This window comes from Crocodylus porosus, unplaced genomic scaffold (genome assembly GCF_001723895.1).
Source record: "Crocodylus porosus isolate Cpor-Errol unplaced genomic scaffold, CroPor_comp1, whole genome shotgun sequence".
NCBI lineage: Eukaryota > Metazoa > Chordata > Crocodylia > Crocodylidae > Crocodylus > Crocodylus porosus.
In genome coordinates this window covers 79,341,587-79,363,104 of record NW_017728943.1, presented here as the reverse complement: position 1 = coordinate 79,363,104, position 21,518 = coordinate 79,341,587, and the positions used below count along the sequence as shown (strand labels likewise).

Genomic DNA, 21,518 nt, shown 5'->3' with positions numbered 1-21,518 from the left:
CCCACACTGCCGGCCCATGTTCGTCTTGGCATCAATGATGACTCCAAGATCCTTTTCTGCCTCTGCACTGCCAAGAAGGGAGTTCCCCAGCCTGTAGGTATGGTGCTGGTTCTTCCTCCCCAAGTGCAGCACCTTGCACTCGTCAGTGTTGAATCCCATCCTATTCTCATCTGCCCACCCCTGTAACCTGTCTAGGTCTGATTACTTAAGGGGATTACTTGGAGTGTTTATAAACTTTGTGGGGAAGACTTCCACATGTCATCCCAGGAAAAGTATGACAGCAGTTGTGATTAGGGCTCCAGTGGGCTGGATGTTGTGATGAACCCTGGACCATTGTTCAAATGTCACCCATACCCTGTCTGACTCGGCCTCTTGCCTCAGCATTCTCTAACCCGGCAACCGAATTTTAGTCAATTAAGTTTAAATAGGCCTCCCATACTGGGACCAGAAGATTTATGGCCCAAGATGTCTATTAAACTTTTCTTCTGCTTAGTTCTGGTTAGGTGAGGTGTGTGTTTGGAGTGGGGGGGAAGGGGAGAAAGGAGGGAGAAGAAGAAAAAGTCCTTTGTAAGTCCAGCAAGCTGGGTGCCAGGGTTACCTCAGGAACACAAAGCTGACAGGTAACATGGGGATAGGGAGACCCAGCAAGGGGCCAAGAAGTAGTATAGATGCCAGTAAGATGCCAAAGAACCCCAGTGTGGGTTCAGCTAGACTGGGGCCTATGCTAAAGCCTGTGGGCAGCCTCCCTTTTAATCCTATTATCACATCAAGGTGTAGCAGGTGAGATGGAAGGGAAGGCATCTTACAGGCAGTGCAGGGCATGGTTGCAGGGCCACCGGGGGTGTCATGACTGTCCATGGGACTTCAATGTGCTACAGAAGTATATTCATATCCTCCTTGAGATACCCTAACAGTCTAGCATAAGGTCAGCTCAGACCATGTTCAGGACTAATTTCTAGAAAAAAGCCAAAATTTCTGAATAGTAGCAGCAACCGTGTTTAGAAAGGCTTAGTCCCCATTTCCCTAATTATATATTCATCATAGTCTGTCACTCATCTGTGAGATTTGTTGGCACTATATTAGGTAGACTTTGGAATAGAAAATTAATTTGAGCTAAAATACTCATTTTGACTGCCTCAATTCTAGCTAACCATGACATTTCATATCTTCATCAATTTTCTAAGCCTATTTTGATTCTTTCAATAAAAGGAATGTAATTAAAACTGTTACATGCCCTGCCAATTTTTAGTAATAATCACCCTGAAGTATTTTAATGAAGTACTTACACATTTATATTTATAGCTATCTTTTACCTCTTTTTGGGCACATCTACATGTGCAGTCAATGTGCCTGAATTTTCTAGGCAGAAAATTCAGACTCGTTTATGTGCTTTGGGGCTCATGTCTATGTGTGCCCTCATTGGGAGCAAATTGAGCCAGACAGGAGCAGCCCAGTCCAGGGCTGCTTCTGGCCTGCTCTGCCCCCCTGCATCAGCTGGGAGAGCTCCAGGGCCCCCCAGGTACAGCACCATGGGCTGGCAGGGGTCACAGGGGCCAATCCTGGTCTCCACCAGGCAGGGAGAGGTGTGCCGACTGCAGGGGTAGCTATCTTCCTGTCCAGGTGAGGATCAGGATGGATCCTGATTCCCACATGGCCAGGAAAGCTGCACCAGCTGCAGAGGTAGCTGTTTTCCTAGCCGTATGGGGATTGGGATGGGTCATGATCCCCATGTGACTGAGACAGCTGTGCTGGCTGCGAGGACAGCTGTCTCCCCACCACTGCCCCTGCAGATGGTGCAGCTGCCCCAGCCACGTGGGGATTTTGGCCTGTCCCAGTCCCCACAGCTGGCACAGCTCCCCCCGCATCAGGGCTTAACCAAGCAGCAGGGAGCCTGCTGCCTGGTCTGACTAGGATTCAATTGCTCCTGGTCAGCGTCTACATATGTTCTACACCGCATCAACTAATGTGCCATTTACCTAGTATGTGTATATGTTGGTACTAGCAAATAGTGCATTTGACTAATTTAATGTGCAGTCAGTCCTGCGCATGTGTAGATGGTTATGCTTTACTGCACATTAGTCTAATGCATAGTACAGCATCTCATGCAGACACGTCCTTTGTGTGTTTGGTCCTACACCAATGTCTAGGAGCTCAGATTTTTCATATTTAATTTTAAATCATGAAACTTTGCCATATATTATTTCTTTTTGTATTTTAGACAATGTATTAATCAGTTTTGTAATGAATAACTTAACATCACCCACCTATAATGCCAATTTATATTCTTCTTCTTTATATTTATTTCCTGTATATTCAGAATATTGCTGACTGATTGGGCAATTGGTTCTGTTACCACAGAATAAAGGAGAGGAGATAATGGGCATCCTTGACATGTACCTCTTGAAAGGGGAAATTTTTCTAATAAATGTCCATTACTCTTATAGCTACATATGGATTAGTGCAAAGAGGTGATAACTAGGTTTGAAATGTTGGGCCTAGTCCAAAAGCATCTAAAGTTTCGTTTTTTGTGTTTTTTAAATCTGCCAGTTGACTTAATCAAAAGCTTTTTCAGCATTTAATGAAAAAATAGGTTGGGTTCATTATTCAATTGTGCATAAAAAATCAGATCTAACACTGTGGATATTATCAGTCAACTTCCTATTCATTATGAAACCTGTTTGTTTTTTATTAATATGTTTAGGGAGTATCTTTTCAATCTAGTCACTAAAGGTGATGAAAAAAATTGTGCCTTGATTGTCTTGATTTAATAAAGATATAGGTCTATATGAAGCACAAGGGAATGGATCCTTATTTGGTTTGGGGATTACTACAATAAGTGCTTCCCTCAAGGTATCAGGTGTCTTTTTCTTCTTCAGTATCTTATTTAAAACTTTTAATAATAGGTGCAGTAATTCTGCTCTGGAACTGTTGTAAAATTTTGGAGGGAATCCAACCAGGCCTGAAGATTTCCATTTCTGAGAAAATTACATCTGGTATTTCTTTGGGTTTAATGTCTTCACCTAAAATTCCTTGGACCTCAGGTTTTAATTTAGGCAAATTTTCTGTAATTAGGTATTCATGTACATGTTTAGGATTTGCTGGATCTAAAAAACAAAGATTGTTATAATAACTTGCAAATGTTTCACATATGGCTTTTGAGTCAGTTGCTAAATCATTTGGAGCCTCCAGACAAATGGTATAATTTTATTGTCATTTAATTTTTTTAAATGTATTTGCTAATCGTCTGGCATTTATGTTTTCCTTTTTTATAATATCACTGTTTTGTGTGGCTAGGTGCTTTTTATGCTCGTTCAGTTTGTAACAAATATAACTTGTTTTAAATTTCTATTAATTTTTAATATACTTCCTGTGATCGATTATTCTAGCATACTTTTTAAAGTTTACTACCTCACTCGTCAGATTTTGCATTTCCTTTCTTCCTGACTTTCTTAGGTGAGGCACTACTTATTTGGTTGCCTTTGATGACTGCCTTGAAAGCATCCCATAAAATATTTTTGAAAATGTGGTTTATATTATTTTCAGTAATAATAGAAAATAGAGCTTGCTTTCTTTTCTAATAGTTCTTACTCTTTCCTGGTCATATAACACTGAAATATTCAGTTGCCAAATTTTCCTTTTGGGTATATTCTCTAATAAATAACTGTACTGGTCCATGGTGTTATCAGACAGTTTCCCCTTGCTTGGCTGATACAGCATTGTTAAATAATGTTTTGGAAATCATGATAACATCTATTTGTGTATATAGTTCATGTGGTGTTGAATAAAAAAAGAAATCTCTTTTGCATTTAAATATCTCCAGGAGTCAAAAAGATTGTGCTTATCTATCTTAGTGCTGTGCTTGATTATTCTGTCCTTCATTATACTTCCATTAAAACTATCTACTTTTGGGCCCATAACACAGTTACGGTCTCCTCCCAAAACAACATTTTGCTTTAAATTTTTTTCTAGAGTTTGAGGTAGCTTTCTATAGAAAGGCATCCTGTCTCAAGTAGGTGCATATAGACTTGCTAAAGTTACCATACACACTCCTCTTTTGGGTTTTCCCCCTGCTTTTTTTTATTCTACCCTTCCCTTTCTCCCCCACTCCTATTTTTCAGTTAGGTTCTCCCTTCAACGTTTCAAGCCACACACGTTTCTGTACCCAAATTATTTCAGGTGCTGTTCCAAATGTAATCAGTCTCTACAGGTTTTACTTAAATTTAGCCAGCACATTTCTACTATTCATTTTCAAATGTCTTCTTGCAAATCAGTAGCTTTAAAACTCTCCGTTTCAAGTTTCCTGACCATATCCTTCAAAGTCTCCTTTTTACTTTTTTTTTTTGATAGTTTGACCACTGTGTTTTTGAGTTCTCTGCATTATCGTCAGTGCCTGAAACTGCTTGTGCTTCAGAATTGTCTTCTTGGCTAGGGACAGGCATTACACACAGACCGGTTTAAGTGATCAGAAACTGGTTTAAACCTGTAACAGAACAGATGATCAGTGCACATAAACCAGTTTGAAAATGGCTGAAACCAGTCTGAGATAAACCTGGTTGAATATAGTATCAGACTTAACTGGTTTGGCTAAAATGGGTTTATGCAATGCCTGTCCCAGACCCCATTTCTGGTTTAAGATAAATCAGACTCCTCCAGCATCCTGGCATGGTCCCTGGGCTGGGTGGGGCTCTCTGCAGCACAGCAGGGCTGGTCTCTCCCCTCTGCTCCCTGGCTGGAGCTCAGCAGAGACTGCAGGCATCTGCCTGGCTTCTGCTCCCCACTCCCGTCTAAGCAGGGATTCTGCCGTCCCCTCTGCCTTACACAGACACACAGCATTAACTAGCAGACTGCCTGCTGGCTATGGTCTGTGCTGTGGCAGACAGGACAAAAGTAGAATCAAGAGGTAGCTGGTAATGTCCCTGTGTTGTTTTCTTAATGGGGTGATAAACACTGAGTTTGGGGTGATAAACACAGTGTTATCAATTCCCTGCTGGATTGGTCAGAAGGGAGGGGAGAAGCCTTCCCTAATCAGAGCACCCTGCCAGGGACTGGCCATGCCCCCCCCCCCATCTCAGCACTGTAGAAGAGAAGGGAGGGCTGCTCTAGCAACCCCTGGCTTTTAGCTTTAGCCACTGCAGGCATGTGCCTGCATGTCTGGCATGTCTGTGGTTTAGCCTAGCCATTAGACTCACCTGAAAAGATTGAATCAATTCAGGCTCAAGCTTTTTGAATGTCTATCCCTAGTCCTAGAAATTTTAATCTTCTGAGTAGGCTGACTCCTTCTGCCTTATCTTTAATGGTGTATTGTTGTCCTCCCTGAGCAAAAAGAAGCTTAAAGGGATAGTGCCATGAATGATACGTGCCCCCGGAGGCTTGTGGGGGGTGGCAACCGCCCGCAGGCAGCTGCGGGAGTGGCAGTGGTGGGGATGTGGCAGCAGCAAGCGGGGAGCTCTTGCAGGCGGCCACGGTGGTGTTGGCAGGGAGGGGAGGGATGGTGAACACCGACCAGCAGTCGGTGACCACACGTAGATGCTGCTACTGGCAGTGGCAGTGGCCAGTGGCAGTCAGCAACCACCCACAGATGCCGCTGGCAGTGTCAGCAGTGTGGGGGGGTGGTGAGTGGCCACCTCCCACAGGCACCATTGGCAATGGCCAATCGCAGGGGGTGCACTGCCAATCTCACGGGGTACACTTGAACCCATGTGCATCCCCTGTGCATTGACAGTGGATAGCCCCACCTGTATTTTATCTTTGCGTCTCAGACAGGTTGTAATCTCTTTCAGTTCTTGTCTTTTTCTTTGAGTGGGATATGATAAACTTAAATAGGTTAATTTTAATAACATTAAATGTATTTGTGAATATTGTTTGATTAGCTCTGCTTAAGATAGATCAGAATACTAAAACTAGAGGACACCCACTAAATTTAATAGGAGATAGGTTTAAACATAAGAGAAAGTACTTTGTTACAGAGCACACAAGTAACTTGTGAAATTCATTGCCACAGGAGGTGGTAGAGGCAGAAAACATTTGCATAATATGTAGTACATTTGTGGGATTGTGCATTAGTTCCCACCATGCCTTTTTCCCAGTGCAGGGGGAGTCCAGGCTGGGATCACAATCCCAGGCTCCCCCTGCAACCGGCTCCTGCAGCTTCATGCCCCACAGCTGATGTGGCTCAGGAGGGCTTGGAGCAGAGACAGCATTTCCTGTGCTGCCCCTGCTGAGGGGCCTGAATCCAACATGGGCCGCGAGCATCGTCAGCTGTGGAGCAGCATGGGGAATGCTGTCCCAAATACAAACCTCATGAGGTGTGGAGCTCATGGTGGGGGAGGGGGGAAGGAGGAGGGGCAATGTTCTCCCCACTGCAAGCCCCACAGCTGACAATGCTGCCACCACTGTGAGCCTTGTTATCTGTGGGGCTGGCTGCACGTGGTGCACCCTGTGGCTACAAGCTCCTCAGTTAATGGGGCTCCCAGCCACAGGGGACCACTTGACCACACGTTCAATTAATGGTGTGATTAGATCAAGCTGCAAAGTTATTACACATTTTAGTTGAATAACTTTGTAGCTTATTGCTTGTTTTATCATGCCATTAAATGGTTAAATGTGTAGCTGGGCCACAGCTTAAGGCGTGATTACCTGATTTATCATGCTTTAAGTGTAGCATGTAGAGGGGACCAAAGAGAAACACATATGAATAGATGTCAAAATGCATTTTCTTTTGTTATGGGCTGTCCTGAAGCAAGAACAATTAATTTAAAGCTCACTTAAATTAGGGGCAAGGTTGCCTTTGCATGTTTTGAAGAAGTCACTGCAGATAGCTGTGCAACAATTATATTGTCCTCACTCTTTTCCAAATTCCATATTTCAGAATTTGTTTCCAATGTGAGGGAAGTCCAATTTTCTCACTCTAAAAAAGCTTTTTAGTTTGGATGTCCCTTATTTTCAGTTTGGCCCATTTTTGTGCGAATGACGTTTTAGTCTGTATTTTATCTCCACTTAGAAAATGCAGCATTGTTACCATGCTCTCTGGCTATTGAAGAGGCCTCTTAAGTCCATTTTCTAGTGTTATTTATAATAAAGCCTTCCCTGATCTTGCTATTGGCACTGGCCTTATTTACTGCTTTTTTCTATCTTTCCAAAAGTAAAACTCTTGACATAAGCCATTAGAGAAATGAAAATGACTTATCCATAATTTTCCTTCTCTGAATTTAGCTTTTCAACTGTGTTACCATTCATCCATCCATCTCTCCCCAAAATCTGAGGATCAGCTGCTTCTCCAAAGTTTTCTACTTTTGGTTTGATTTGGGGAAAGCAGGATATTTTTATCATGTTATATGTATTTATATGCGTAATATTTTTTAAGTGACATCATCATGGGAGCTTCTCCTTTTATGCTGAAGAACTGAAGATGCTGGCTGTGATATTGAGCAAATGGTATTTATATTTTGTTGGGGGTGGGACATAACTTCCAATAAACTCACACTCTACCCTTGCGCCACTACTCTGTGGAGTCAGTAAGCTTTAAACACTGAGTTTTCCACCATTCTTGCTCTCACAAGCTAAGAGACAAGTGTGATGATATTTTCAGAGGAACTAAACAACAAGTAAGTAATTTATCCTAGTTTTTCTGATTTATAGTCTTTGTAATTACACTTGCAAAATGTTTCTTTTAAACCGCTGCAGCTGGCTTCTCCAGTCTTATGATATAATCTCTAAATTTTAACTACTTTAAGAGCTCACATGCATCCTTCCAAGCCACAACTATTAGTTTCATTTCTTATATAATTATATATGACAAGGGAGATAAGTGTCATCTGAAGGTTGGTAGGTAAAATTGACACATTAAATTATGCTCTGAGTTGGTGTAAATTTATGTTCTGAGTCAGCTAATAAAGCAGTGAATAACTTCCTCGTGTATTTGACTAAAAAGGAAGAGACAGTGCAGGGGTCAGCAGCGTTTGTGGCCTGAGTGCCAAAAACAACCAACCGTGAACCATGCCTTGACTTGGTGTACTGGGGCAGATTGTGGGGGAGCCACAAGGGGCCCAATTTTCATTGCTAGAGGGGGCTGTATGTGCACCTCTGGGCAAACGGTGGGGTAGAGACTGGGGTTGTGTTGCTGTGGCCCCTTCCCCACTCTATGCCCTGAGGTGCACATGCAGTTGCCACTGGCATGGAACCAGTGATAGGGCTGCAGAGCTCAGTGCAGCTGTTTGCAGCCTGCCTGCCACCTGCTACAGCTGCCCAGAGCCTGGGCTGGGCACTGGGCAGTTGCAGCAAGTGGCAAGCAGGCTGCAAACAGCTGATCCGGAGCCCTGGCCAAGCTCTGTGGTGGCGGTAGCTGCACACATACCTCCAGGTTGGACAGCAAGGAAGGGGCCGGGTTGCACTGCCCCAGGCCCCTCCCCCAGCGTTGGCCTAGAAACAAGCCCAGCCTGGGCTCTTGAGCCCAGTACAGCTGTTTGTAGCCTCCTGACTGAAGCCGGCCTGGGCTCTGGGCAGCTGCTGCTAGCCATGGAGCCCGGGCTGCTTGTAGAAGGGCTCACAGCCTCCTGGCCACTTGCTACAACAGCCTGGGCTCCGTGGCCAGAGGCAGCTGCTCAGAGCTCAGGCCAACTGTGGTGTGCTGAGAAAATGGCCTGGCGTGCCATGCTCTGGCATGTATGCTGAGGGTTGCTGACCCCTGGGATAGTGACTGCCAGGCCTGCAACACCAAAGCATAAACCACTTGGTAGTAATATATTTTCCTTAATATTCCCTCAACTACGTATGCCACTAGGTAGCAGTATAACAAAAGTACTCATATAGCTGTGTTCACATTACAGGCCTAGCATTGCTTACCCTCTTTTTCTACCAGATGCAGCATAAACTTACTGTATTCACTGCATTTACTGACTCAGAACATAAAATTACATCAGCAGTGCCCAGGCTAGAAAATTTTAATCTCCAGAGTTGTAAATCTGGCAAGTTTTATTATCAATTCTGAACTGCCTTGTGGCGGAATGGATTTTGCTATTTAACAAGAGCTAGATTGAATCTTTACATCTAGCCTTGTATAAGAGGGGACAGTTTGCATAGTCATTTCCATGCTTACCGCCAAAAAGCAGCCTAAGAAAGAAATGGTATCTCTCTACCATATTACTTTTCCTGCTTCTTTCAGGTAAATCATTTCTTAACAGACGTAGATTGTTCTCCTTCCACTTCTCCAAAATGCCAATGTAGTGTTGGAGTAGTTTTTCCCCCTCCTCACTTTTCTGGTAACAGGGTGGGATATAGCGGCCATTTGTACTTGCTCTTCTTTCCTATATCTGAATTACAAATGTAGGGATGTGCCCAGTAAGACGGGGAAGGGAACAGCTATGTTTCTTCTCTTACAGCCACATAAAATTTGGCCTTATTTGGACCAATGAAATTAGCTCTGTATGCGATGAAAATGAAAATAATCTCTATTCTGTGGAGTTTCCAATCTGTCTGATGACCTACAGTTTTTCACACATCTAAGTTCTGTGATTATACAAAGCATACAAGTTACCTGTGATTTCTGAAATATTCTTAATGTCTTAATGTAAATTTCAGTTATCAAAGTAATACAGCAGCTGATGTTCTGGATACCATTACCAATATTCAACCCAAGGAAAGTGGAGGAGGAGCAGGAGAAACGCGTGAAGCCATTGTATACCGATTAGCTGAAGATATGCTGGACAAACTGCCTTCTGATTACATACCCCATGAGGTGAGGTCATTTAAAAAAAATCTGTGGCGTTTTCATATAAGAAGTTGGGGGAGGTGGAAAAATTTTAAAATCGTTCTATAAACAAAGGACACTATAATTAGTGACACAGCCATCTTACTCCATCTTCTCAGTTGGTTTGAATAGAATTTAAACATTTGTTAATTAAAATAAATAAGCTTCTTGTCATTCTGGCAGTGAAGATAAACTGACTGTGAATGGGTGTTGTGCTGTCTTCCTGGGTCTGCAGAAACACCCTAAAATAACACTGAGAATAAATTTGCTTGGTTTATTGTGAATGGTGAGGTAGCAACTCTCTGTTCCTGCCTCAAGACAACAGGTAGAACAGGAGAACTCTGAGCAACACTGGCATTTATCATTTCATCTTGCAAAAATAGGTGATTGTGTGTGTGAGGGGGAACCTCCTTGTCTTAAATTTGAGTACTGGCTTAGGTCAGGTGATGGGTCAATTCTAGCTTCAGCCCCTGAGCTGGCCTACCTCAAGCTGGGGTGGCTTGTGCAGCAGGGGAGGGGGCATGTGGCGGGGGGAGCACAGGGGAGACTGTGCAGTTGGAACAGGGAGGAAACTATGGCTCCTTACCCCCACCACTGCTTTCTCTGTCACAGCTGTTCATTCACATGTTTCATGTAATAGTATTTGGATTTGGAATAGTCAAGTCAAACTCAGAACTTCAGTCATGGCTTGCAGGTATCAGACTCTAGTCACTCTAACTGAAGTGCCCAGAGTGTCTTGTGTATTAGTCTCCTGTGCTTAAATATGGTGGTAGTGTTGCTTTAACTAAAGCTCATTCAATGAGTTTTAGTTAAGGTGCCCCCGCCAACATTTTTAAGGTCAGGGACACTGGAGTCTGCTGGAGTACGGCAATTGATGCTCCAGCAGACTCGATTAATTGAGCATACTCCAATGTGTCATAATTACAGCGCATTAGAGCAACCTTGCTGCTTGTGTATAGGTGCCCTAAGAATCTATATGCTGCACTAAAACTGCTTAGTTTCACTATCACAAATGTTTCCTTGCCTCATTTTCCATAAGACTCTTTTGCCTATTTCTTCCTTTTTCTTTCTCTCTTTCTTTCTCTCCTTCTTTCAGCTCTAAGAAGCACTGTCCTGATGCAAACATGGCCCTAAACTCTCATCACATCTTTAATCACTCCTCATCAGAGTCTTTGTTCCCTTAGAGAAAATCAGGCTGATAAAAATATTGACTTCTTCTGAGTCCTCACCTCTGTCTAAAAAGGCCACCCACAATCTCAAGTAATAGCACTATTGATAACTTTTCTCAGTGCTATGATATTGAACTATTATACACACCAATATTAATTGCAGAATTTTAAAATTTAACTTGCTTCTTCACATTCCTGTATTTTAGGTAAAGAATCGTTTAATAAAGATGGGACACCTTAATTCTATGAATATTTTTCTTCGTCAAGAAATTGATCGAATGCAAAAGGTTATCTCAATACTCCGAAACAGTCTGTATGATCTTAAACTAGCTATAGAAGGAACCATCATTATGAGTGAGGCAAGTGATGAACTCTTTATCTTATTAAAAAATACTCTCTTTAAATAGAAACTATCTCAGTTGAACCAATTAATACATTATGATTTTTCACTTTTTCAGAGTTTGAGAGATGCACTTGACAATATGTATGATGCTCGAATTCCTCAGCTGTGGAAAAGAGTATCTTGGGATTCTTCTACACTTGGGTTCTGGTTTACTGAACTTCTAGAAAGAAATACTCAATTCTCTACCTGGATATTTGAAGGGAGGCCACCTGTTTTTTGGATGACTGGATTCTTTAATCCACAAGGTACTGTACTGACTTGAATCCAAGATGAAGTGCCCTCCCCCGTTTAACATGTGGGGGGAACCTAGTCTTGGATTTGAGTACTGGAGCTGCTGCCTGGCTTGGATCAGAGGGGCTCAGAGGGGCTTGTGTGGCAGAGAAGATAGCATGGGGGAGCATGTGGGGAGACTGTGGTTGGAGGAGAAGTGCTAGAGAGACTATATGGTGTTCAGTGGTAGGAGCATACGGAAGACCATGCAGTGTGAAAGAGACTACAGGGGAGATCAGGCAGCAGCAGGGGAGCTGTTGCACTCCAAATCCAGCCCCAACTCACCTAGGGGAAGAGCTGGACTTGCCACTGCTTCTACCTGGCCAGGACCAGAGCTGAAGCCAGAACTACCACAGGGTAATCTATAGCAAGCAGGGTGGGCACCAGAGGAGGGCAAGTGGCAAGGGGAGGTGGCAGGGAACAGGTGCTAAGGAAAGAAAGTGGTGCGGTGGTAGAAGCGGGGGCAAGGGGTTGGGATAAGGCTGCTTGTTCCTCCTGCCACTGCTTTCTCTACTTCAGTGGTGTGGGAGGACAAATTTAAGGTGACCTTCTGATAATTAGATTGTATACATGGAAAATTCTAACAAACTTACAATTTCCCATGTATAGAATTTAATTCTTGGGAGGGGTCATCTTAAAGTTGAAGTCATCTTGGACTTGGGTAAATATGGTAGTTAAAGTACTGGCAATACCTGAATAAAACTTACTGTTTGCCCTTAGCACTGACCCCACCCCCACACTTTCTGCTTTGTCCTTTGTATTTTGTATGTGTATTTTGTAAGCATCTGATGATGTGAGCTTGGGCTCATGAAAGCTTATACATCTCTGATTTAGTTAATCTATCAGGTGCATCTGTACCATGCCTTCTGCCTGATTTATAGTACAGTGTACTGTATTTGACTACTATTTGATGCATCTTATTACCTATGTAATTTAGTTCTGTATATTGAAAAACAGATGAAAACATGAGAAATAGTAGTTTTTCGGTTCATGAATGATAAAGTTCTGCTTAGTGACATAACATAGTGACAAACGTAATGGTATAGCTCCTAAAGAAATATGTTTTATTTCCCAGTTTCATTATGATTTATAATGATTTGTGTCTTTCCAAATTGCAAGTTGCAAATATTGCAAAAATAAGTTGCAAATATAGAGCTACTTCTGTAGATTCTTCTGTAGCTTATACATCACACAATAGGAAAGAAGAAGTGAGCATACACTGTAGAAAATAATCTACATTTCATAGTAAATTAACTCCCTATAGATATTGTAAAAACTATTGCTACCTGCCAAATTTATGAATAAACAAAATTTGTAAGTCCAGATCTTTCTGGGTTACACCTCTGACGTACAAGTAAACAAAATCTAGGATTATCTTGTTTTTCTCATTGCTTTGAAGAAAAAAATCCTTGTGTGATAAACAACTCCAATGAGTAACCAGAAACACAGCAAAAACTAGGCTGCGATGGTGAATTGCCTAAGTGTATTACCTGAATTAAAAGAAAATCAGTTTTATCAGAACATGGTACAAATTAAAAAAATGAAGCTTCCTTTGAGGTATATTTCTGAAGAAGAATCATTTCTCTAGCTGCAGCATACAAAATGCCTGTGGGGAGCTTCTCTAGTATAGCAGCTGTGAAATCTATTTTCAGCTGGATAAATCCCTTAGTTCTTTGTATATACACACAAGTTATCTGCAGTTGGTAGTTTTGCAATTCCTATTAACCTTTTTATGGGTGATGCTATGGAAACCAGTAATATCTAAGTCAATTTCCAAAGGAGATTATTGAAGTGTCTGGGTTGCATAATGCCGATATGTGAGGGTTTCCAAATTATTATTCAACATTTTTTTTCATGTTTAGTGCCTTTTTAAGCAGATGGTATTAAAAGCAGGTCAAAACATCTCTCTACTTTTGTCATGAAGAGTACAGTTAACAAGTATATTAAAGGAGAGTCAAAGCATGCTATTATCTTATGATTCAAAAATAGCAACCAAAAGAGTCTACACTGTAAATTTACTGTGCTGTCTGCTCCTAAATTGGAAGCAGGGTACTTAGTATGGGGAGCAGGCAAATTGGCACTATTCCTCAGCAGTGCTAATCGGCTCCCAGAGCACAGGATAGATATGGTTACACTGCCTGGAGGAGCACAGTGTATTTGACTAGGGACAGACATTCAAAAAGCCTGAGCCTGAATTGAATCAATCTTTACAGTTTAGTCTAACCTGGCTCGGCTGAACTGGTTTGTCACCATATAGACATCTCCTCTGGACTGAAAAAATGTAGGCACATGCCTGCAGTGGCTCATGCTAGAAGCTGTGGGGTGCTAGAGCAGCGTTCCCTCCCTTCCACAGTGCTGAGCTTGGAGGCAGGGTGGGGCGGGGTGGCCAGGCTCCAGCAATACACTCTGATTAGTGAGGGAGCCAGCAGGGAGTTACACAGCATGAAGTTACACAGGGACTAACACAGTGTTTATCAGCCTATCAAGAAAACAAAAGCCTCTCTCATTAGTTCAGGCTCTTCTTTTAGCTCCAAAAAACCCTAAGTGGACACTACCCTGTCTGCCTTTGTCCTGTCTGCCTCACACAGACACCTCTCAGCATTAGCTAGCATACCACATGCTGGCTATGGTCCATGTTATGAGAGAGGGGTTGGAGGGAAGGGGGGAATCCCTGCTTGAGAAGCAAGGGTGGGGTGGGGCAGGAGGAAGCCAGACAGACCCTGCTGTGCCTGCAGTCTCTGCTGGAGCTTCAGCGAGGGAGCAGAGCCCTGCTGTGGAGCAGAGAGCCCCACCCAGGGCTGCAAAGCATCTGGGATGCTGGGGAGGACTCTGGTTTAAGTTCAACCAGGAAGGGGCCTAGGACAGACATTGCATAAACCAGTTTGACCCAAATCAGTTAAGTCTGATACTACATTCAGCCAGGTTTATCTCAAGCTGGTTTCAGTGCACTGAATGTTTGTCTGTTACAGGTTTAAACCAGTTTCTGACCACGTAAACCAGTTTATGTGTAATGTCTGTTCCTAGCCCTTGAGAGCACTGGTGTGTGTGTTGGGAGGAGGGGCAGCCAAACAGAAAGAATGGCTGCACTTGAGGTTGAGGGTGGAAGGACAGTGGCACAGGAACTGTGGTGGCAGTAAGAGCTGCTAGAGGATTCTTCTAAGAGGAAAAAGGCCCTCCTCGAGTAAGGTAAACTAGGTACAGGGCTGCCATGTTCTACCAGAGCAGGAAAAAGTAGAATGATTGCATCTATGAATCAGACCCAAAATCTGTAATAGTGTTAGTAGCATTATATTGGTGAATGCTGAGGACTATGCGTGAGAGTTTTATCAAATTGGAGTAAAATTTTAATTCATTTTTATAATACTGTACACTACCAGCAGTAATTTTTAGAAGTTGTATTGATTTCTGTAACCCATGAACAATAGTTTTTACAGGACAACATGAACACAGGCACTTTAGCAGGTCTGGTATTCCATTCAGTATATGGCAGTGCTTGATCTCTGCACATATTATCAAAAGCAAAGTTTGTGTAATGTGTAATGAGCAACGTCAGTCTCTCCTATTTGACTTCCTACATTTTCCACAAGTATCTTTGTGTTTTCCCCTGTATTTCCGCTGTGTATAGAATGTCTTCTTCACATCAGTTTACATGATTCTCATATTGTTCTTCCCAAAATCTCAACTCTACTGTGATGTCCATTGTTACTGGTCTAATGATAATGGTGATACAAGTGGCTTAGACAAAACACTTTTTACGCACAAAAATGATACACTTAACTAAGGCATGTTTTCTTATGTTTCCATTGACAGCACTTAGGCTACTGTACTTAAAGTTAGCACAAAAAAACTGTTTGCAGATTGAGTCTTTAAGCACCAGGGGGAAAATACTGTCTTTTATTGTATGTATATACATTACCTAGCACAGGGAAGCTCCAACATCCCTCCTTTGATGCTTTTTTTAAAATTCCTGCTGTGACACCTCTAGATTGCAGTTACAGTAGTTACTCTAGTTTAGTGCAGATACCTGAATTAACTTTAAACTACCTAGTTTGGATACTGGTGGTAGTCTAGTTGTGGCCATAAGAAATCAGCATGAGCTAAATTAATCTTATTCTCTGACGTGTTTCACAGCCTGTCTTGAGTTCTCTGCTGCTGATTCCAGACTGCTACTACTACCCAAGCTAAGTACTGTAAAGCTAAACCACACCAGAGTCACTGCTGTGACTGCAGTACAGATATACTTTTTGTCATTTTTAAAAATCTAGCATACACACTGTATCACCCCTCACCCAGCCCCTCTTCTTCCCCCTCCCCCCCCCATAAAGAAGCTGGAAAGAGCTGTTTTTTTCTAGAATACAGGTCCACTTTTGTTGTTCCCAGATGAGATCTACTCAGGTGTTGATAGTGCCTAACAATCAGTTAATTTACTGGGGGCCGTTCTTTATAGCTAGCATGTCACAAACCAGCCGTGCACCACCTCCAAGTGCCAGTTCTCTACCTCTGCCCAATCTGCTGCTCTGTTTTCAGCTCCCTGCCTGATCCATTGTGCTGCTTTATGTTTCCTGTCCCATCTATTCCTGTGCTGCCTTTCACCTCCCCAGTTTGCTGTGTGCCACACACAGGCTACTTGTGTCACTTGTTGGCCAACCCTTAACTAATGCATAGACAGACAAATTAGTGCTATCCACCCCACCTTACTAGAAAGAGAATGAAGCAGTGCACAGTATAATGATATGGACAGACCACATCTGCATGAATGGCCGATTGCACAGTTGTTACTACACAGTCATTTAGTATTTGCTTGACCAAGTACTAAATGACTGCACTGTAACTGGTGTTACTGCAGTCCCATCACCACACCTTTTTTTTTCAAACACTACTGCACAGTAGCAGCAAACTTCTGTGCAGTGGCTTGTTGCTACTGCACAGTAGTGTCGCCATCATAGTTTGTGCCTGGCGATGCTATGTTGCTGTAGCAATGAACTATATCACTGTAGTGTCTCATGTAGACATGCCCACAGATCACAAATGGAATTTAAGTTCATAAGCTGTCCATAAAAGGGATTTCTCCAATTATCTTATTTCTGCAGGGGGAAAGAGTAAGCCAGAGCATCTCCAGCTTTGGTGGGAACTCTGAGGGTGGAAACAAGTGTCACTTTTATGTCTGCATAAACATTTTTGTGGCGGCACAAAAGTCAAGCAAACAGATGTTCATACTTCTTGTTGTACAAAAAATACCTAAAATTTGTGACTGTGACACAGATGGTATCAATTTGCACCACTCTATTGTAGCAGATATCTGTTAGGTTTTTGGTGGGAGAGCATGCTCAGCTGAGAACTGCCTGCACTTTCCAGCCACTCTGGGCAGGCAGTCCTGGGGCTTGGGGTCCTAAGTACCCCAGGAATTTCTGGGGCTTTCCCTGGGTGCATCTCTGCAAACAGAAAACCTCGGCTTTCCCCGCTTACAGAAACGTGCCCCAGGGAATTTCCAAGGTGCATCTCTGTAAACAGGGAACGTGTTGCCTGTTGTCTCGCAGGATCAGGCTCCTGCCTAATGCAGGATGACAGGCTACATATGCTTTGCCCAATGAAATGGATAAACAGTAGCAGGACACATCCCACCACAACTGATCTGCTTCATTTGGCAATGTCTTTTAATATCCCAAGAGCATGCAACAGTTCCAAAAAAGGCTTGAATCATAGATTCATAGGGTTGAAAAAAACCTCAAAGATCATGTAGTCCAGCCCATGCACAGGTACAGGATGTACTGTTCCTAAACCACTCCAGATAGGTGCCTACATGCCATTTCTTGAAAACCTCCAGTGAAGGAGATTCCACAAAAAAGAATAAATGGTGCCCAGTTCACAATTTTGACAATTGTACTGCAGGGTTCCCACTACACAGAGGGGTATGAAACACAGGCATGCTTTCCAGAAAGCCAGGACCATGTGGGACCCAAGCCTTGGGTCCATTACTGTAGCCTGATGAGCAGCCTTTCTGAGAGAATCCATCTAGACTTACAACACATAATCAGTTTTGCAGATAAAACACTAAATCTTGTGGCTTGGCATTTCAGGATTCCTGACAGCAATGAGACAAGAAGCAACTCGAGCACATAAAGGCTGGGCTTTAGATACAGTTACAATACATAATGAAGTGTTAAAGCAAGCTAAAGAAGAAATCACAACACCTCCTGCTGTATGTATGACAAATGAAAATATTTCAGTATTAATTTCAATGCTTTATATTTTTGGATAACTCAGGATTTTCAAATTGCCATAGAACACTTTAACATTCTCTCAACATTTTTACTGTCTTAGAAATTAAACAGAAATCATGCAAAGTTGTGGAATCGTGGGCCCCTGACAGATGTTATACTTAAGAAGTGATTAACTGGTTAATCATATCTTAAGTAGTGACCTGGACACATGTTCATTCAATTAATGGTGTGATAAAATGAAAAATAAGTGTTATTACACATATTTTGTGTTTAGTGTGCCAGTCTGGCATGATGGGATCTGATGCTCAATCCCATGATTGCGCTTCCAGCCATGCACATGTGGCATGGCAGGAAGCGCGATTGTCAAAATCCTGCATCAGATCCCATCACACTTTTAAATTAATGTCAGGGGTCACATTTGCTATTTGTCAATTTATGAAAATAAGTTCTTAAAAGGCTAATTCAAATCTTTTCATTAGGCTATACTTTCTTCTGTGTTTTCTAAAGGCCTGAAATCGAGACTTCTTGCCGTATTTGCCATTTGCTAAACATGGGACAAATTTGCACTTATACAAATGTATCTGTTTTTCAGTAATGGAATAATTGTTTTTTTACCATACACAAACAATTTTTCACCTGGTGAACTCAATTAGTAAAGTGCTTTTATCTCCATTTCAGTGGCATTATGTGCTGAGGCTTTTTCTAGTTATTTAATTTAACTTCCCTTTTTTCCTCTGGCAGACTTTTTTAATTGTAATACAACTTTCTCATTTTAGTGGCTTAAATCAGCTATGTATTTTGTAAGTGAAATAGTTATGTTTTATGCATAACTTATCTGCTTACTGTCTACACAGGAAGGGGTCTATATTTATGGACTGTACTTGGATGGAGCAGGCTGGGACCGACGTAACAGTAAACTTACAGAATCTGCACCAAAGATTCTTTTCACACCACTCCCTGTGGTGCACATATTTGCTATTAACACAACTGGTCCTAAGGATCCAAAACTCTATGTTTGCCCAGTTTACAAGAAACCAAGGAGGACGGATCTGACCTACATCACTGTGATCTATTTAAGGACAATCGTATCTCCAGACCATTGGATACTGAGAGGAGTTGCTCTTTTGTGTGACATAAAGTAAACTCTATCTTCCAAAGTATGACAGAAACACAGAATATGCAATATGTAACCAACAATATAAGCATTAAGTCTGTTTTTCCTAATTTGCTGGTTTGTCTTTTGTCTTTTTGTGTGAAATCTTTCAATGACAACAATTTAAATACAATTTATGAAGCTGATTGTTATCTCCCTCAATCAAGGGAGTAGTTGCATTAGTGCTGTTCTCAAAGGAAATTTTAAGTAAAGCATTTCACTAATGGTTACTTTTGAAAGTTTGCATACCATTACTTAAGCAAAATTTAAAATTCACTCAAATAGTAAATGTAGTATAAACTAAGGTGTTATTAAAAAGTAACACTTAAAAAAATCCAAGAAAATATGTTCTCATTATTTCTAGTTCCCATTAATTACATCAGATTTCCAGCTGGTGTTACAAAGTGATTAAGAAGTAGCAGAACATATGCAAAACACTACCAACTTTATCTTGCTCCACATGTAGGTTTTGAAAGCAACACTGGATTCTGAGTCATAAATCTGTGCCTTACCTTGACTGAAGGGAATTTTAAATTTTAAACAGAACAACTTTTCTGTCTAACAGAGACAACTTGACCCATACATTCTTGTGGTTCATTCCCCAGTGCTAAATTATGTTGATGTAGCAAAACTGCACTATAAACACTTGTAACTGATCCCTGTGTACTTGCCTTTGGACTGTTTGACCGTGAGCAGTTTGCCCTGTATTCAATTTAGATGATATATGTGTAGGAATAGATCAGGAAGAATAAGAGCTACGTGGAGACTACTTTAGAGACTACTTTAATGTCAGTACTTTTGTAACTAAAATATTGAGCCAGATTATATACAACTACTGTTAGTGTCCTCTCAGCATCCCAGCTTAACTCTTTGCTGGAATTTAGGCCAGAGTTCTTGGATTACCCGGTACATGACTGTTCTGCATACTGCCTTTGTACATGCAATCTGTGCAGTTAGTTTTGAGCAAGAAAACAGTTGAGGCAGCCAATTTATTAAGTGAAGCGAGATTTGCTCTTGCTTGTAAGTCTTTTATTTTGCCTATATCTTCTGCACCCCATTCTCACAAATGCCATATGCCTCTGTCAAATTTGGAAACAGTCCAGGATTGCTACTAGGATTTCTAAGACTAAATTTCACCTTGCACTGGAAGCTACCTGGAGTTCTCTTTCACAAGAAGAGCAAGTTCTCAGTTCACTTGCTGTTGGCTGGTTTCTTTTATAATACTTGTTAGTGGCTAGTTAATGGGGTTTCGGCAGTGCCATTCTCATTTTAGCTTCTCTTTCCTCTCCGCCTCCTCTCTTCTTCAACTGAAGAATCACAAGAGCACATAATTTCTAACTCTCTGTGTCTTACTGGACACTGACAGATGTGCAGCCCCCTTGTCTAATTCATAGCCTTTCACAGAAAGTGCCATGCATTAGACCCACCCTCCTGACCCAACAGACATTTGCTGTTGGGTTGGGAGGGTGGGGATCAAGCTCCAATCTGGAGTCAATGCAACTAGGAGCTGCAGACACACAGCTTTTTTCCCCTAGCCCCACCCCATCCCTCCCAGCTCCACTGCTGTCTGCATTATCATTGGGGAGGGTGCGGGGGAGAAGAAAGGGGAGGGAGCTCGGGCTGGGGTTTGCACAACTTGTGCTGGAGTGGGAGTGGGTGGATGAGGCAAGGGGGCTCCAATCCATCCACCCCCACTCCAGTGCAGGTTAGGCAAACCCCAGCCTGAGCTCCATCACCTCCCTCCCCCCTCCCCAACTGCAGACAGCACCAGGGGTGGGACTGGGTGGCATCAGCCCAGCTGCCTGAGCATATGAAAGTTAAACTCGCTATATTCGCTATGCTCAATACAGAACAGGGGATTTTGGATTATCTTTTGTAAGGTTAGGAGCTTAAAGGACAAGTTCTATGAGGAGATACTGAGGGACCTTGGACCTCTTCAACTTCCACAAGAGAAGGCTGAGAGGTGATCTATTGGCTGCCTACAAATTCATTAGGGGGACGCAGCAAGGGATCAGAGATGCTCTGTTCACCAGGACATCTCTTGGGGGTAACAACAAACAAGGGTCACAAACTGACAGAGAGCAAATTTAGGCTAGATATCAGAAAAAACTTTTTCATGGTAAGGGTGGCCAAAATTTGGAATGGGCTTCCAAAGGAGGTGGTGCTCTCCCCTCCCTTGGAGATCTTTAAGGGAAGGCTGAATAGGCATCTGATTGGGGTCATCTGAAATTAAGCCCGCCAGGGGACACAGGGACTACCGCCACTGCTGGCGTGCTGAGCAACACTTGCAAAGCCAGGAGGCTAAGACACTTAAGGGAGCCCACCCCTGCCCCAGCCCTGGACCAATCTGTGGGCAAGGCAAGGGCCCCCAAAGGGACATTTCCCTGCCTGTACACATATGCCAGGAGCTTGGGGAATAAATTGGAGGAACTTGTCCTCCTGCTTAATACAAATAATTACAATGTCATAGGGATAATGGAGACCTGGTGAGACTCCACCCATGACTGGACCATGGGTATAAATGGCTATACCCTGTACAGGAGAGATTAAGTAGACA

General features: G+C 42.5%; 1 protein-coding gene across 1 annotated transcript in view; it reads left to right on the top strand.

Annotated features, from left to right (window-relative positions):
* DNAH8 (dynein axonemal heavy chain 8) overlaps positions 1-19,260 on the top strand; it is a 310,177-nt gene extending 290,917 nt beyond the window's left edge. The window contains exons 89-93 of the mRNA XM_019549625.1: positions 9,577-9,733; positions 11,121-11,273; positions 11,373-11,562; positions 17,665-17,786; positions 18,663-19,260. Of these exons, the coding sequence (XP_019405170.1) occupies positions 9,577-9,733; positions 11,121-11,273; positions 11,373-11,562; positions 17,665-17,786; positions 18,663-18,950 (910 nt within the window). The 3' untranslated portion in view covers positions 18,951-19,260. The remainder of the gene's footprint in view (positions 1-9,576; positions 9,734-11,120; positions 11,274-11,372; positions 11,563-17,664; positions 17,787-18,662) is intronic.
* Positions 19,261-21,518: the final 2,258 nt, after the last annotated feature.